The sequence below is a fragment of the Heterocephalus glaber genome, unplaced genomic scaffold (assembly GCF_053883595.1).
Source record: "Heterocephalus glaber isolate CG9 unplaced genomic scaffold, H.glaber_assembly_v1.0 deba00000331, whole genome shotgun sequence".
Lineage (NCBI taxonomy): Eukaryota > Metazoa > Chordata > Mammalia > Rodentia > Bathyergidae > Heterocephalus > Heterocephalus glaber.
In genome coordinates this window covers 3,684,023-3,701,822 of record NW_028258142.1, presented here as the reverse complement: position 1 = coordinate 3,701,822, position 17,800 = coordinate 3,684,023, and the positions used below count along the sequence as shown (strand labels likewise).

The window sequence follows — 17,800 nt, the reverse complement described above, 5'->3', positions numbered from 1 at the left end:
GAAACTGCTTTCATTTAGGTCATTTTTCTGTATCTATTTTAGATAAGACTTTTACTGTTGACAGCGGACTAGAGATCAGGTCCAAGGTTTCTTTTTTCTGAGTTGCAGTCTCATGATGTAGTTCATGCTGGCCTTCATCTTGCTATGTAGCCAGGCTGGCCTTGAACTCATGGTGATCTTCCTGCCTCAGTCTCCCAAGTACTGAGATTACAGCCATCCACCACCGTGCCCAGCAAGAAAATTTATTATTTCTTGGAGATCAATGACTTTTTTGTGTTGTGGATTTTTTTTGAGACAGGGTCTCACTATGTAGTTCAAGGCTGGCCTTGAACTCACTATGCAGCCTAGGTAGGCTTTGAACTCACAGTGATCCTCCTACCTCAGCCTCCCAAAAGCTGGGATTACAGGCCTGCACCACCACACCCAGATAAGGATTCCCCACCCCAACCCCACCCCGGGTACTGGGGATGGAACTCAAGACCTTGAGCTTTTGAGGCAGGCACAGCGCCACTGACCTAAATCCCCTGCCCAGTGATTTTTTTAACTTGATACATTTTTTTGTCTTTGCACGTGCTAAACCAAAACTAAAGGATTGAGAACAGCTTGTGACTACCTCCCCACAGCCTAGCTGGGCAGGGATGGTGGCACAAACCTGTAATCCTAGCACTTGGGAGGCTGAGTCAGGACTGCCGAGAGTTTGAGGCCAGCCTGGACTACATAGTGAGTTCAAGGCCAGCCTGAATTACACAGTAAGACCCTGTTTCAAAAAACCAACATTAAAATAAATAAATAAATAAATATCTCCCTAAAGCCCAGTGGTATGTACAAGTCTTGCTAAAGTAGTTTTGAACAGCAATCCTTAAGTAATCCTGCTGTACGTTAGTAAAACCACAGCTGTTTGTTTTAACTGTGTAATCTTTATTGCCCAAGTCCCTCCCAGCTTTCTGATTGAATGCCACCAAACGTGGAGAAGTAGATCAATTAGAGAGATTACACTGCGATAGCCTTTACTATGTTGGGAAATAAAGAAAGACCAACCAAATGAGAGAAGAAAAGACTTGATTCCTTATATGCTATAGCACAGCATTTGGCTCCTGTCACTTGTGTTCTGTTAGACTTGAAGTCAGGCAGAGGAGTGGCAAAGCTCCATAATGGACAGGAGGGAGCTGCAGACGTGCCCTGTGTGGAGGGTTTTGGCCTGGAGAAACTGAGACAGCTCACTGAAAGCCAAGCATCCTATGTGACTGGCTAGAGTAGTGGGTTTGACTTTATCTGGTTGGTTCTAAGTTGGAAATAAAAACAAAGATTAAGGAAGCTATTTATGATCAAGTCCTGACCTTTGGGGGCTGATTGTCACAGAAGTTGTTTAGCTTCCTGACTTGTTGCCAGAGTTGGCACCTGGCCCCCTGACTTAAGCAGACTGAAGGGCTGGCTTGCTGGGCAAGTGGCTGCAGGTTATGGGTCAGAGTTGCATGTTTCTATAGACCCTCAGCAAGCAGCCTTTCTAAAGTATGGTTTCTACTCTGCTCAGCAACCAGACCTCCCAAGTGACAGTGACCTGAACTGCAAATGGCCATGCCTGGAGGTCGAGCCCCTCCACGATCTTCCTTCCCTTGGCTAAAGGTCCAGTTTCTTGTTTGCTCTAAGGGTCATCTTATTTAACTCTAATCTATTCATAATCACCTCTTCTGGAAACACTGTCACAGGCATACTGAAAATAATGTTTTTTCCAGGTTGCTAAGCATGCTTAATCCAAAGTGACACAAAATTAACCATGACAAAGGCACAATTACCAGTATCAGGAATGGAAAGGGGACATTTGTATAGTTCCTAAAGATATTAAACAGGATATAAAAACTTATTAAAAAATCCATGTCAATGTTTGAACATTTAGATGAAATTAATAAATTCTTGGAAGATACTAATGCTGACATAAGAAGATATTAGGTATAATTATAAATGTACTCCTGAGAGAAAATAAAAATAGAAAAACAAAATAAAATGTGACTCTTAAAAATAGCTTCAGAAGATAATCTTACCAAGTAGTTACAGAAATGTAATTCCAATCTTTGAAACCTCTTCTGGAGAGTAACACATAAGGAAACAGTTCCCAGTTTGTTTCAAAATGCTAGCATCACTCTGACACCAAAGATACCATGAAAAGAAAAGCGAAAGCCAGTTTCATTCAAGGGCACAAATATAGAAATCCTGTGTGGGAGTTTAGCAAACAAAATCATGTGTAGTGGCCCACACCTGTAATCCCAGCACTCTCGGAGGCTGAGGCAGGAGGATCACAGGTTTAAACTAGTGACTTAGTGATACCCTGTTTAAATTTTTTTTTAAAAAAAGGGCTGGGAATGTAGCTCAGTGGGAAGGTCCTGTGTTCCCATTCCCAGTACTGGGAGGGGGGAGGGGAGTTTAGCAAACAAAATATAACATTATATAAGGATACCATAACATGACTGAGTTGGGTTTACCTCAGGCATAGAAGGTTTGATTGTTGATTCACTATTGTAACATAATAAAGCTGACCCTGATGTCAATATCATTCAAAGCATGGAGAGGCCCAGGTGGCAGAAGCAAATTGATGTGAGGGTGAGCAGGTCCTGGGCCACAGTGGCAGTCCAGGCAGGAGTGGCTCCGTGGAGGAGGAGAGGTGGGAAGTGTCTGGATTTGGCTCATCTACTGGAGACGGACAGAGTCTGGGGCAGAGTAGATGAGGGATGCAATGAGGAAGGATGATGGAACAACACCCAGAACTGTTCAGTAATAAAAAGGAATGATCAATGTATAGATGACTTTCAAAGTACAATACCTGTGTTCAGAGAAAGGGGGCCAGACCTGCCCTCCTCACAAAGCACCATGTGCTATGTTCCCTTTTATATAAGCTGAGAAATTCAAGCTCATCTATACCGACAATGCAGATGAGTGGTTGCATGGAGAAAGGACAGGCAGGCAAGAGGGGTGACAAAGAGGTGGCAGGAGCCTTTTCAGGGTGGTGGTCACATTTACTCTTCGCGTGGTAGTGGTTTCGTGGTGCATGGATGTGTTGACACCTGTCAAATTGTGTGCTTTAAATACATGCAGTTTAACATGTGCCAATTAAACTGCAGGAAAGCTATTGGACAAAGAATATTTCCTAGGTGTTGAGGAGAGGTGGGAGGGCAGTGAGCAGAAAGAAAGTTAGTGGCACTTATCCCCTGTTCCATGGGAGTCGGGATGAGGTGGGGTAAATATACCTGCTTTATTCTGGCTCAATTGAAGGTAACTATGGTATAGTCCATTGGGAACACTGAGAAAGCAGTTAGAAAAAGGTCTGACAGGGAGGAGGTCTTGGATTACAACTAAGTGAAACCTTTCTCACACTTTTTACCAGTTAGGATTGGATGCTAAAGAGAGAGACCTTAATTTAAATTGGATTTCTTTTCTTTTTTAAAAATTGGGTTTCTTTAAAGTATTCTTATTGGCTCACATTAACTGAAGAGTACATAGATGGGATCGGGCTCATCTGGTGTAGGGGTTGTGATAACAGGCCACATCTGGGCTATGGATTCTCTGGCTGTCACTATTAGGCCATCCATGGATTTGGCTCTAGAATTATATCCCCTGCCATAATCTGTGGGGCAAAATGGAAAGTTCTTTTGCCACAAAGCACCTCACATGCCTTCTTTCTCTTTGGCTCTGAACTGTTCACTGGTGATGGGATACGATGTAATTTCAGCAACCAAACTTAGGGAGCAAGAGTGGAGGATGTAAAACGGCCAAAGAGAAACCCAAGTGCTCCTGACAGGAGGCAGTAAGTGGGGAATGGATAAGAGGAAGCTCACCTGACAGTTTTTTGTTTTTTTTTTGGATCCTAGTCCAGCTGTCTTAGTCACCTTCCTTGTCACTGAGACATAATACCCACAACACAGAACTTCTTTCTAAATTGGTACATTTTAGATATGATAACATTCATCATAGGGAATTTGTACCTGTACATGATATATCTTGTTGCTTATTTTTTCCCCATTCCCTTTCCCTCCTTTCAATCCCCTTTTCCCTCTTATTTACAAAAGCTTTGTTTCCATTTTTCTTCTATTTTTTTCTTGTCCCCACTACCTTGTTTTCCTCTTTTGAACATTTTCTTCCCATTTCCCAAGATCTATTACAATTTTTCGTCCTTATTTACTCTAAGTTTCTCACACCAGAGAAATAACGCATATTTAAACATGCGTGTTCAATTTATTTTACTTAAAAGTATGATCTCAGGGTGCATCTATTTAGCTAGAAATGTTACAAGCTTATCCTTCTTAATGTCAGAGTAGTAATACTCCATTGTATGGAAAAACCTCCACATCTTCTTTATCCATTCATCAGTTGATCAGACAACATTTAGGCTGTTTCCAAGATTTAGCTATTTCAAACTGTGCCGCTATAAGCACAAGTGTGCATGTATCACTGTGGTACAATGCTTTTAATTTGGGAAGACACCAAGAAGGAGAATAGCTTTCTGAGAAATCTCCACACTTGATTTCCACAGTCACAACCCACAATTTAAAGGAGAGGTTTGTTGTGGCTTGTGTTTTAGTAGTCTCCAGTCCTTACATGGTCTACTGGCTCCAAGGCAAGATGGCATGGCACAGGGACATGGCAGAGGGACAGCTCCTCACTTCATGGCAAGTGAGGAGGCAGAGAGTCAAAGGAGGAGCTGGGAAGGGAAGTATACCCTTCTGGGTCATGCCCACAATGATCCACTTCTACCAGACCCTATCTTTTAACAGCAAGTTAGCTATAATGCTCCTATAAGCCAGTCACCTTGTAAAGCCCCACCGGTGACCCCATGAGGCCCTTAGGGGACATCTACATATAAATCATAACACTGCACCATAATATTCCACCCTTGGCTCCCAAAGATGTGTGTTTATCTTGTAAGACCAAGGGCCTTACCAAACGCTCTGAGGAGCTGACTACAACGAAGATCACCCGGGAAGGAACACACCAGACAAGTTGGAAAGTAAAACAGACCTTTATTAGTCTGGCCAGATGGCATTCCCAAAGCAAAGTAGCTGAGGGACGCAACTGGCTCAGAGTCCGAGGCTGTTTTTATAGGGGGTTGCAGGGGAAGTTAGCAAGCAGAACTTACAGAAAAGAGAAAAAAATGTTGATGGTCAAAAGATGTTTGTAGATTGTCTTACAGATAGCTGTGTCTGGAACATCAGTTTCAGACAAACAAGGAGATGGGTAATTCACTTAGGAACTCTATGTTTGTTACAGACTTTATCTTGTGTCCCAGAACTAACAAGTATCTTTAACCATTAACTCACATTCAATCACAATTGGGGCTAGGGGAGTTTTATGATTACAAGGTTATGCAGTCCCACAATCTCTTTATGCAAAATGCACATAGTTTCTAAGAGTCACCAAAGTCTTAACAGTGTCAGCATTGCTGCAAAGCCCAAGTCCCAAGTCTCCTCTGAGACTCAAAGTAAACTCTTAGCTGTGAGTCCTTGTGAAAATCAAAAAGGTTAAACACTGTCAACAAACAAAAGCAAGGGTAAGCATTCACATTCCAAATGGGAGGAATGCGGCTAGAAACAAATGCAAGACCAAAACCCAGCAGGGCAAACATCTGATTCTGTAGTTTCATGTCCAGCACCCGGGGCAAGCAGTAGTGAGATAAGAACTCCAAAGGGCTTGGGCAGCCTCTACAACATTATTGGTTGCAGCCCTCATGGTCTTTCTCTTGGGCTAGCTTTGTTCACTGCTTGTGGCTTTCCCCAGATATTTCATATTCCTGGCCTCTCCAACTGTTTGGGGTCTCCACTGCATTTCTGGCTTAATTCTCCTAACTTCATGCACTCTCACAAGACTCTCAAGGCCACATTGATTGGCCACTAAGGCCTTCTCCTGAAATCGGCTTAGAAGCCTCCATGACCCCACAACTTCTTTATTCTGTAGGCCTGTAAAACCAACACCATGTGGATGACAACAAGGTCTGCTGCCAGCTGAAGCAGTAGCCAGGTCCTCTTAGGTCATGGCTCCAGAGGTGGCTTAATGCCTGGATGGCTGAGCACTGTAGGCTGAATGGGGGGGGGGGGAGTGGAAGAGGGGGATGTATACACACAAATTTCCCTGAACTACAGTTCTCCAACAGTGCCCTGAGGCTCTCTTCTCAAAGCAGTCTTTCGCTTGTGCAATTAGTGAACCTATGTAGGGTGGGGCCTTGTTAGCTATCATTTACCCTCAATGAATATTTCCTATTGTTTTGCTGTAAAGTACTTGGCTTCTATTTATTTGTCTGTTAATTAATTAATTTATTTTTGAGACAAGGTCTGGCTAATAGTTCAGGCTGGCCTTGAACTCACTATCCCAGGCTGGCCTCAAACGTGCCGAAATCCTCCTGCCTCAGCCTCCCAAGTACTGGGATTACAGGCCTTCATCATCATGTCCGGCTTTGGCTTCTTTTTAATACCAATCTTTTCAGAAACCAAGTTATCCTGAACTCCAATTTTACAGGCCTTTCCTTTTTTGCTGAAACTGAAAGCTTTTCAAATAGGGTTTTTGCTCTTGAATTTCAGTATAAACCTGTCTAAAAGCAGCAGGCACTGTATCTGCTATATCCTGCACATTTGCCTGGCTTGAAATTTCTTCCACTAGATTAATACTCTAATCTCTAATCTCCATACTCTTAATCTCAGTCTCCAGCAGTCTTAAAACAGGAAGAAAATGTAGACAAATTTCCCACCACAGGATAACACACATGGTCTGGAGTCCAACTGTCAATGGAGTCCTTGATTGCAACTGAAATTTCTTGACCCTGGTCTTTACTGGCTGCATTACTATCAGCATTTTGTTCTTCGGAGCTTTTACCAGAATCTCCCATTAAACTCTAGTTACATCATTCTAGGGCTGCTTCCCCAGCCAGCATCTCCAAGCCTCTCCAAACTCCTCCCATGAGCCAGCTTGAAAGGGTTCTGAATCACATGGTCAGGTAGTGTCACAACAACAACTTATTTCTCTTGGTCACTTTTCTTGTTGCTGAAAACAATACCAGGAACCCACAATTTAAAGGAGAGGTTTATTGTGGCTCATGTTTCAGTAGTCTCAGTCCTTGCATGGTCTTCTAGCTCCAAGGCAGGATGGCCAGGCACTGAAGCATAGCAGCCAAGAAGCACTCAAGGGAGGCGCTAGGAAGGAAGCTATACCCTTCCAAGTCATGCCACAGTGACCTACCTCTTCTGTCCAGACTGCACCTCTTAACAAGTCAGCTAAGCACTCATAATCCATTCACCTTCCAAAGATCCTTCCTATGCTCCCAAGAGGCTTCTAGGGGACATCTAGTCATAAAACCTAACACCAGCCAAATAAACCACTTCTGAAGGCCTTGCAACAACTGCTTTAGATGAATTGTATTAGTTTTTAGCCAGATCAGGAGAAAACTGCCTACCTCATACTGCTTAGGCTTTTGCTTCTCAATTTTGTTCTACCCTTAGACATCTATATTCTACTAATGGGTGTTATGAAGAAACGATCCTAAAAAAGCATGGAAGGGATACCTCTGAAGACTCTTCAGTATCAGCTTTCTATCAGCTATACCATGGCAACTTTAGTAACTATACAGAACAGTAACTCTATGAAAACTCGGGAGACATTTCTCTCAGCACTCATTAGGAAGTGTAACAACCACAGATTTGTTTGATTTTGTGGGTAACTTTTTTTTTGTACTAGGGATTGAACCTGGGAACTTCAGCTTTCGAGGCAGGTGGTGGAACCACTGAGCTAAATCCCCCGCCCAGTGACTGACTTTTGTTAACTATTCTTTCTTCTCTTCTTAGGCCCTCTTCTCGTCCAATTTTTAATTCACCTTTTATACAGGGTTTATTGGACTAGTTTATTGTCTTTGGTTTTCTACTTGTTTCCTCATCTATTCAGATTGATATTCATGTTTTTGTGAAACTGCTTCAAATTCTTAGAACAAAATAGACTATAAATTCATATACAGATTGATTTATGTCCAAAAATTTTTGTCTCCAACCTTTTTCAGTTTTATGTCCTACTTTAGCTCCAATATGCATATGGGAATACAAGGTTGCCGGGCGTGGTGGCGCACACCTGTAATCCCAGCACTCAGGAGGCTGAGGCAGGAGGATCGCCCCAAGTTTGAGGCAAGGCTGGGCTACACAGAGTTCAAGGCTGCTCTGAAACACATGGCAAGATCCTGTCTCAAAAACACCAAAGCAAAACAAAACAAAACAAAGCAAACAAGAAAAGGGAGTAAGACATAAAAACTTTTGAATCTTGGACTTCCTACGACTGATGAGACATTCAGCAAATTAAGCCCTCTGATCTTGTCTTTTCATCTGTAAAACGGCAGCTCAAAAGACTGCCATAGAGGTTATTTCACATAAAGTACTAAAGCATTACTATACTCAAAAACAGATGTCAGCCAAGGGTGGTGCCACACACCTGTAATCCCAGCACTTGGTTTGCTGAGGCAAGAGAAGCACTTTTGCCTCGGAGCTACACTGTGAGTCCAAGTGTTACAGCGCTCCGAGGGCAGGCAGACCAAGGACGACAGCAGCACTCAAGAGAGTTGAAAGCAAAGGTAGGTTTATTTATTAGTGGGCTCAGTGGAAGTCTCCTTCCAGGAATCTGAGCCCTGACTGTTTGTCTTTATTTTTATATTGCTCTTTCTGCAGGGTGGGGAAGCAAGAAGAATTTTACAGAAGCAGAACTAAGCACAGGGGCAGGGAGGTACAAGCAGATGTTGTGCTAACAGTGTACCTCTAAGACATAGGAAGATACAGGTAGGTGTTTCAGTAGTTCATCTTTAGGGCACAGCGACCTTCATGGGTTTAGCAGGAAAGGCAAGTCTTGAGACTAAGTCTCTGCCTTTTTTTTTTTTTTCCATTTCACAAGGCCAGCCTGAACTACATAGTGAGACTGTCTCAAAAAACAAAACAAACCACCCCCTCAAAAAAACAAAAAACCCCCAGATGTTGATACATCATCTATCACTCACTGGCCAGCAGATCTCAGAATTCTCTTTATTCTTAAGTATGTTTCTTTAAGAGGATTATCTGAGATTTTTCAGGCACCGGATAACCAAATGTAAACACACATAGACATACATAAAGTACCTGACACATAAAAGTTTCTACCCTCCTTAATCTGGCCTGTATTTGAAAGGCCTTAACCATCTCTGCCTATTAAAATGCAGTCATTTTAAAAGATTCAGTTCAAAAAGCATCTTTCCTATTTTTGTAGTTGTTACTTGGTCCTCAAAATTCTCTGGTGGACTCTACAAACCTGTTACAACATGTAGACCAGTTTGTCTTTCTTGCCCCTCCAGGTTTCAAGTTTTTGGTGAGTAGATTCTTTTCACTTTTCCATTTGGTCAGGAAACAGGGGATGTTGTTGGTAATCATTCATTACTGCTTTGAATAGTGAAATCACGTTAGACTTCTGGATTGATCAAATGGATGGTTCTTTTTCTAATAATTTACTCTTAACCAGGCTTAGGCTGGTTGGCTGCTGTGCTGGTATGTCAATGAGGAGTAAGAGTGGGTCACAAAAACATGGACAGCAAACCCAGATCTACAGTTTTAATGTTTTAAAATGTAGTGTATTAAAGAACTGCAGGCCAGGGATATAGCTCATTGGCACCATGCCTGCCTCGCACGCGCAAGGTCGTGAGTTCAAACAGTAGTACCAAAAAAAAAAAGAGAACTGCAGTGATTTCTGGCTATGGCTTCCGGGTACAATGAGGTTCCAGGCCTTTTGCAGCAGGAAAGATGAGTCCGTAGGTATGCGGTCCAAGGCATCCAGAAATGCCTTGGTGAGACCACAGGCTCCACACAGCTGCTCCTGTCCTCAAATGTAGAAATGAACAAGTAGTAGACGCCTGGCTGTAAACAACCCTTGGTGCATTTCAGTTTCGTTTCCCTTGGTGCCGCGACCTCCACCGGGGAGCGCTGTCCGTTTCCTCGGCTGCGGTGACCACACAGGCCCTCGCCCATCGACCTACCTAGCCCTCGGCCCGCAGGTCGAGGCCTCCCGCAGACACTCCAGGGCCGCCCGCGGGCCGGCAGGTGACGCGGCTGCCGCCGGCCCGCGCATGCGCACCGCGCCACCTCCGCCCCCACCGCGCCCGCGCCCAACGCCCCCGCCGCGGCCCGCGGGCCATGGAACCCGCCGAGGCCGGCGCGGTCCGAGCACTGCCGCCCGCGCGTCCGGGCGCCGTCGCCCCTTGAGCCCGGCGGGCCGGGTCCCGCCGCTCGCCGCCCGCCCCGCCCGGTGTCGCGCGTGCGCGCCGCCGGGACTGCGAGAGCGCGAGTGAGGGGTGGGCCGCCGCGACGATGCCGCGGGGCCGCCCCCCGAAGCCCCGGGACGGCGCGGCGCGCGGCGACTCCGGTAAGGCCCGCGGAGACCGCCCGAGTTCCCGGATGGGCGCGGGGGGCGCCGGGAGCGGCGCGGCGGGGCGGGCGGGCGGCGGCAGCGCGAGTGGCCGGGCGGACGGATACGGGCGCCGCGGCCGGGCCCCTCCGCGCTGGGCCTACTTTCCGGGCCGCAGGCGGCGCGGGGGCGGGCAGCGTCGCCTCCGCCTCCTCCTGCCTGCCCCTCTCCTCCCTGGGCCCCCTCCCCCGCCGCCGCCGCCGCGCCCTCCTCTCCTCCCCGCGCCCCGCGCTCCCCAGCCCGCATCCTGGGCCTGCTCCCCTCTCCCCTCTCCCGCCCCCCCCCCGCCCCGGCCCCCTCTTCACCCTCCTGCTCCCTCCCGCCCGGCCTTCGCGGAAGCTGTGGGAAGCGGCCGCCCTCGGCGGGGCGGGAGGCAGGCCCCGGGCCTTACGTCGCGCGGCCGGCGTCGCCTGGCCCAGCGTCCCCAGGCCTGCGCGGCGGAGGGCGTCCCGCTCGGCCCACTCCGCCTGAGCCGAGCTTCTGCAGCGCGCTGGGGCGTGCCCACGGTGGGCACCGGGCTTATCCCGGAAGGCTGCCCCGCCGAGCCTCTGGAGTGTCTGGCGTGCTCTCAGGGGCCGCCCGTTTTCTCCGAGGCGGCGGCGCCGAAAGACTGCAGGGTACTCTGCAGCACACAGTAGGCATCAGGAAGTGTTTGTCTCAGCCATTTGTGCCCGGTTGTACTTGGCCAAATTCATGAAGTAACTTGTTTTGTTTTACAAGGAAGGGGAAGTGCACACAGTTTTAAAGCTGGCAAACTGATGATGAAAAAGATACCCTCACTTTCCCAACAATGGGGATTTAACCCCCCCTCCCCCCAGTTTGTTGAGAACGATGGGATTTTACTGTATTGGGAAAACAGGCCCCCGCTTATTCTGTGCTTTTTGGAAGTGGAATAGAGTGATTGGTAGGAGGTACAGAGCTCTGCTGTGATTACTTTGCTTCATTTCTGGCCTGGGGAAATACCTGTCAGTGCTCAGACTCCGACCTTCACGGTGCTGTGAGTACTCCCTGACAGTTTGTGTAGTCAGGATGGTTCTTAGGGTTTGGAAAGAATCTTGCTTGGGCACTTGGAAGGCAGATGCAGGCCTAGGAATCTGTTCAGGGGTGTCTTGATTTCCTTTTGACTTTATGCTTGTAGCTGGCTGCATTGGCTAGTGATTCATTGTCCGGCTTTCCTTGGGTTAAGTGCACGGAAGCTCATTAATGAGCTTGAGAGTCAGGAAGAGAGATGCAGATGCCAGAATGTCAGGTCTGGAAATACAAAGGACTATGTTCAGTTTGTCCTTAGAATCCTTTACAAAGAAGGAGGTGATGGGTGGATATCAATGCAAGTTTAGGAAAAGACAAACTAGAAGATGTTGCTACTGTACTTGACGAAGTTAACAGGTGCAATAAGGGCAGTATCATGGTAGTGTAGGTGAAGTTCAGCAAGAGTTTACACACTTCCTGTCGCTCTTCTGGCTTGCTTGGAGCAGTGCTGGCTGGCTGGTAAGGCAGATAATGCTGATTTCTAATTGGATAACTGCTCAGAATTTTCACCAGTGCCTGGTGGTCTCTTTATTGCCTGTTGCTGCTTAGGCCTTGATCTTATTTTACTGTTGGATTTCTTTTTGTTAATATGCCAGCAATGATGGATGTCAGGTGCAGTATCACTCTTAGTAGAAGAAGACACAAGAGAATGTAAAAATTCCATTGACTTGAGACTGGGAACCTGTTTCTTCCCCAGTATTCCCCATCTTACCACATGGCATCACCGCCTACCTGGGTTTTCAAGCCCCAAACCTAAGGATAATTCTATTTCATCTATAGAATTCATAACTTAATAGTGTAGCTTCTTTTTTTTTTTTTTTAAATGGACTCTGCTCACAATTCTGTTTATTTATTTATTTTTGGTACTGGGGATTGAACTTGGGACCTTGCGCTTGCGAGGCAGGCGCCGGAACGACTGAGCTAAACCCTGGAATAGTGTAGCTTCTTAGAACTGTATTTCCAGTCTATGCCATCCTTCAGTCTTTAAAGTGGAGTCTTTTAAGTGCTCCCAACTGGTTTCTTTTCCTCTCTCCCTCTCTCTGGGTGGGTGGGGGTTCATGATCTCACTCTGTAGTTCAGGCTGATCTTCAACTCACTATGTAGCCCAGGCTGGCCTCAAACTTGCTGCAATCCTCCTGCCTCAGCCTCCCAAGTGCTGGGATTATAGCCACCACCACACTTGCCCTCTACTACTTTTGTCTTCCTTAAATCCATCACTTGTCAGCCTGGATGATCTCTTTAACCTGATAAATACTGGGTAAAGCTCTTGAGTGGGTTCCTCCTCCCTTTGATATAAATCCCACCACAGGACCCTCATCAATCACACAGGCCCCATATCCCTGCAAGACCCTCATTGAACTTGCCGTTGTCAGCTCTCATCTCTTGCTCCAGCCTGCAATCTTTGGGGTCACTAATAATGCCATCCTTTTCATTCAAGACCTTTGACCTTATCCTAACACATCACCTCCTTTTGTCCTCCTGAAGCCCTAAGTGCTGCAGCTTCTGCAGTCCTCAGATTTCTGTAGAAGTAGCTTGTCTTGTTTTGTACCAGTCATTCTCTTCCACAGTGGTTCAGTGGGCAACTTAGCGAGATCCTGTCTGAAACTAAAAAATAAAGGGCTGAAGGAGTATTTCTGTGGTAGAGAGCCTCTGGGTTCCATCCCACAGTAATGAGGGCCGGGGCCGGGGGAGGACTCTTTCTACTGTTATTTTTTCATAAAAGTATGTATGTATGTTAACACGGAATAGATCTATTTTAAATGAATAAATATTTTTAAAATTGCTCAAATTTCTAATAGGGCAAATATAACTAGATAAAACCTATATCAACTGAAGGTCATTTTGGGCCTCAATAATATCTGAGAATGTAAAGGGGTCCTGAGACCAAAATGTTTGAGGACTATTACCATATTAGTTACTCTTAATAATGAGTCTCATAATCTGAAATGATTTTGTGTATTTTTTTTGTCACCCTATTATAATTTTATTCCTAAGAAAACCAGCAAGGTGTGTAGGGATTTTTCACATAGCAGAAGTGAATTTCAGAGAGGCTAAGTGTTTTGGAAGGCCCACCTAACCAGTAAGTGTTGGAGTTGGGATTTGGATCTGCATTTATGTCCAGAACATGCATTTTATTGTTCTGCCTTAATAAATGCAAAGCCCTTCGTTTGGGTGAATCCATTTCTTCAATAACTTTTTTTTTTTTTTTTTGGTACTGGAGATTGAATCTAGGATCTTTACACTGAACTATATCTCCAGTTTTTTAAAATTTTCCTTTAAAAAAATTTTAAAGACAGGATCTCTGTAAGTTGCTCAAGTTGGACAACCTCCCCAGCTGCCAGGATTACAGCTGTTTTTGAGAATTTACTGTGATAAGTGGATACTGTTGTAGGTCTGGGGATACAGAGCTGAACCAGAGACTTGATCTCTGCTGTTGCTCCCAGGAAAGTATCAGGGGTGGAAACACTGCATGGCAGTAGGCAGCAGGCTTTGAAGGTAGGATTCCTAGGGAAAATGATGTCAAAATTGAAACTTAAAACCAGAACTAGGAACTAGGCCTATCAAAACACATATTAAAGTGAGCTTTTAGGACAGAAGTAAAACTCATCTGTAGATGAATAGGCTTCACTTAATGAGCCTGAGCTCTCAGTTATATGTTACAGCTGTATGTATTAAAGTTGTTGAAATTTTTACTGGATCACTAAAGTTTTGATGTGATTTTATTTATTTATTTATTTATTTTTTCACCTGAGGCAGGGCTTTACTAGGGGAAAGAGCTGCCAAGCTGTCTCGAACAATGGCAAGAGAGGATGATGTGATTTATTTTTATCCTCATTTAAGTTCAAGATTCTTTTGTAATTTCTATTGGGGTTTCTCATAAATTCCTCAATAAGGGGCAGCTTGTTTCCAAACATTTAGGGATTTTAAGATTGCAATTTTTGTTATTGATTTATACTGTAATTACATTGTCAGAAAACATACCTTCAATTATTTTAGTCATTTGAAATTTGCTGAGGCTTGTTTCATGCTCTGGTCATATTTTGTAAATGTTCCATGTGTACTTGAATATGTAACTTGGTTTTATTTTTGGTCAATTAGGAGAAAAGTATTTTCTGTTGTTACTTATTTTAGGCCATCTTAATGATTGTAAAATAGTATCTTGTGGGTTTGATTTACTGTACATTTCTCTAATGATTAGTGAGGTAGATACCTTTTGTGTATTTGGCTGTTTATATGGTTTTGGAGAAGCATCAATTTTTTGTTCATTTTTAAATTTTGTGGTTTGTCTTTAGTGTTAAGTTGAAAAACTTATTTTTATATTCTAAATTCTAGGCTCTTACTAGATTCAGGTCCTTGCACTTGCGCAGCAGGCGGCGAAACCACTGAGCTAAATCCCCGGCCCTGATTTGCAGATATTTCCTCCCATTCTGCAGCTAATCTTTTCACTTTCTTGATAATCTCTTTGAACCAAAATTTATGAAGTCTATTTATTTTTTACATTGGGTACCTATAGCTTTTGGTATCATATTTTTTAAGAAACCATTGCCAAAGCCACAATCATGAAACCGTTCCCTTATTTTCCAAGAGTTTTATAGTTTTAGTTCTTAAGTTGAGATTTTTTTTTTTTTTTTGGTACCGGGGATTGAACTTGGGTCCTTGTGCTCATGCAGCAGGCAGCAAAACCACTGAGCTAAATCCCCGGCCCCTTAAGTTGAGATCTTAGATCTAATTTAAATTGATTTTTATATGTAGTAAGAGGTTAAGGGTCTAAGTTCATTGTTATGTGTAGTCACCCACTTACTCAGAGCCATTTGAAGAGACTGTTCTTTCCTAATTGAACTATCTTGGCACTCTTGTTGAAAGTCAATTGATGGTATAGGTGAAGGATTTTCTGTTCAGCTGGCCTATGTATCTGTCCTCATGTCAATTCTACACTGTTTTGATGTGTCCGTTATACCTACACACATGAAATACGTAGCCTTATAATTATACATTATTTATTTTTGTACTACTTAAAGTCATCTCACAAGTTGGTAGTACGTGTCATTCTTAGAAAACACTATTTCTGTACATTTGTAAGAAATATGTAATTGTGCATCATTGTGCAGCAAACTTAGGGCATTCACGTTCATTCTTGTAATTATCAGCTTGAAAATACTTGTCAGGGGGCATTCAGCAGCTGGTTAAAAATGTAACATGTGAAAGTATTAGGTACAGTGGTGAAAAACAGACAACTGCCCATTTTGGCAGTATTAATTTTCTGAAGATTGTTGACTTAGAGCAGCCAATCTTTCTGTCCCATGACAAAGACAAAAGTCCTTATTTGCTTTAAGGAGCTTATGATTGAGTAAATATGCTAGTTATTTACTGTAGAAAATAATTCATGGTACATACAAAATCCAGTGCCCCTAGCATGATGAAACTTCTCTGTGTTGTGAGGGAAGAGCCATGGAGTGTGGAAGGCAGTGGGAATACCAGGGCTTGCACTGGTAATGGGCAGCTGATAAATGAGTCATGGCTGACTACCTGAGGGAGGAGCTAGCAGACTTTTTACTAAAGAGCCATATTTAATTGTTTTAGACACTGTTGTCTGGCTCCGCAGCACTCATATGTGCTGTTGTAGCCCAAGAGCTGCTATGGGTAGTATGTCAACTAATGATTATGAGTATGGTCAGTGAAAGTTTGTTCATAAGAAAGCTAGGCCACTGTTAGCTAGTGCTCAATCTCTAGGAAAAAAGACTGGAATACGAAATAACATTGTATATGATAGCCATTTACTTTTAAGTAAATATGTTGATATTTAACATACAGAGAAGAACAGCAGTTGTGGTGAATGGCCAGTCAATGCATTTTCTTTATTTTTCGGTACCGGGGATCAAACTCGGGACCTTGCACTTGTGAGGCAGGCGGCGGAACCACTGAGCTAAATCCCCGGCCCAGTCAATGAATTTTCAAGAGAACTCACTCATGTAATTAGTCCCCAGAATAAGAAATAGGACACTAATAGCATCCTGAGGGATCTGCATTATGCTGCATCCCAAGGAATGCCCTTGTAAGTCTAGCCACTGTTCTGACTTCTAACAGCATAGGTTATTTTTTGCCTATTTGTTGAATGTTTTTTAAAAATTCAAAACATGGAATGTCTTTGGTTTCTTCAGTGAATATGTGAGATTCACCAGTGTTTTTATGCAGAGTAGCATTTTGGTCAGTCTCCTTTTTTAATAGTGTCTAGTATCTGAACTTCTCCATTCTACTTTTGGAGGGCATTTGTGTTTAGTTTCTGCCTGTTATAAACAATTTCATAATGAATAAACATAATTTTTTGTGCATTTCTGTTGGAGATATACCCAGGAGTAGAATTACTGGACTCAAAGGTATGCAAGTATTTAACTTTGGTTGATGGTGCCAAGTCGTTTTCCAGTTTGGTTGTAGCAACTTTCACTCTCCTTAGGAGTATGTGAGATTTCAAGTTACCCCATAGCCACATCAATACTTGATATTGTTTGTCCTTTTAGTTTTAGCCATCCTAATGGATATGTGTTTTATTATTTTAAAAAGTATTTTTAAAAAGTTTACACATATTATTGGGCCAGGGATTTAGCTCAGTGGTGCTGCCCCACAAGCGCAAGGTCCTGAGTTCGATCCCAGGTACCAAAAAAAAAAGTTTACATATATTATAAAAACTGGATCTTCATAACAGCTTTGTTAGTAGGTAAGACAGAAATCATTGTCATCCTCTTTGGGTGAAGAGAGATTATTTGGTTTGCCAGAGACCCTCAACTAATCACATGGCAGGACTGAGATGCCCTTAAGTTTTCTGGCTCCACATCCTGTGACATACATATCCATATTTCAGTCATATGTACTAGTTTTTAAGACACACATGGGTTTCATTGACTGCAGACTTGGTCTCAGAAGGGGCTTTCTCCAGTTCTTTGTGATACATTTTAACGTCTTGCTGAGAGTAAGTGTGCTTGTTGTGTCAGCACTAACATAAATTGTTTGTAGAGATGAGAAATAGAATGATGGCAATAACAGAAACAGAAATTATGCTGCATATTGAAAATCAGTTTTTTCTACATCAAAGAAAGTGCCATGCTCAGTAATACACTGCTGGACCATGATTGTCCAAAGGCCCTGTGACTTTCAAACTGTGATCATAGAATTCTTTGTTCTAGCTAGAAGATAAGGCTATGGACATTTAAAGTTTTATTTTGCTATAATTTAACATACTGTATTTTTATTAAACGTGGATAATGACTGTTTAGGACCTGAATATACATCTGCCTGAGTTTAAAGTCTGCTCAGAAATATAAACTTGTATGTACTAAAG

The 17,800-nt window shown here is 43.6% G+C and overlaps 1 protein-coding gene across 9 annotated transcripts in view; it reads left to right on the top strand.

Moving 5' to 3' along the window:
* The first annotated feature begins 8,576 nt into the window (after positions 1–8,576).
* The window catches only part of Znf236 (zinc finger protein 236), a 133,308-nt gene continuing 124,084 nt past the window's right edge, over positions 8,577–17,800 (top strand). For 8 of the 9 annotated variants that reach the window (XM_087191043.1, XM_087191040.1, XM_087191029.1 and 5 more), the window contains exon 1: positions 8,577–10,395. In XM_087191043.1, coding sequence (XP_087047169.1) covers positions 10,341–10,395 — 55 coding nt within the window. In that variant the 5' untranslated portion in view covers positions 8,577–10,340. Of the gene's footprint in view, positions 10,396–10,945; positions 11,072–17,800 lie in introns of those variants that run through there. The other variant, XM_021242174.2, reaches the window with a different exon arrangement.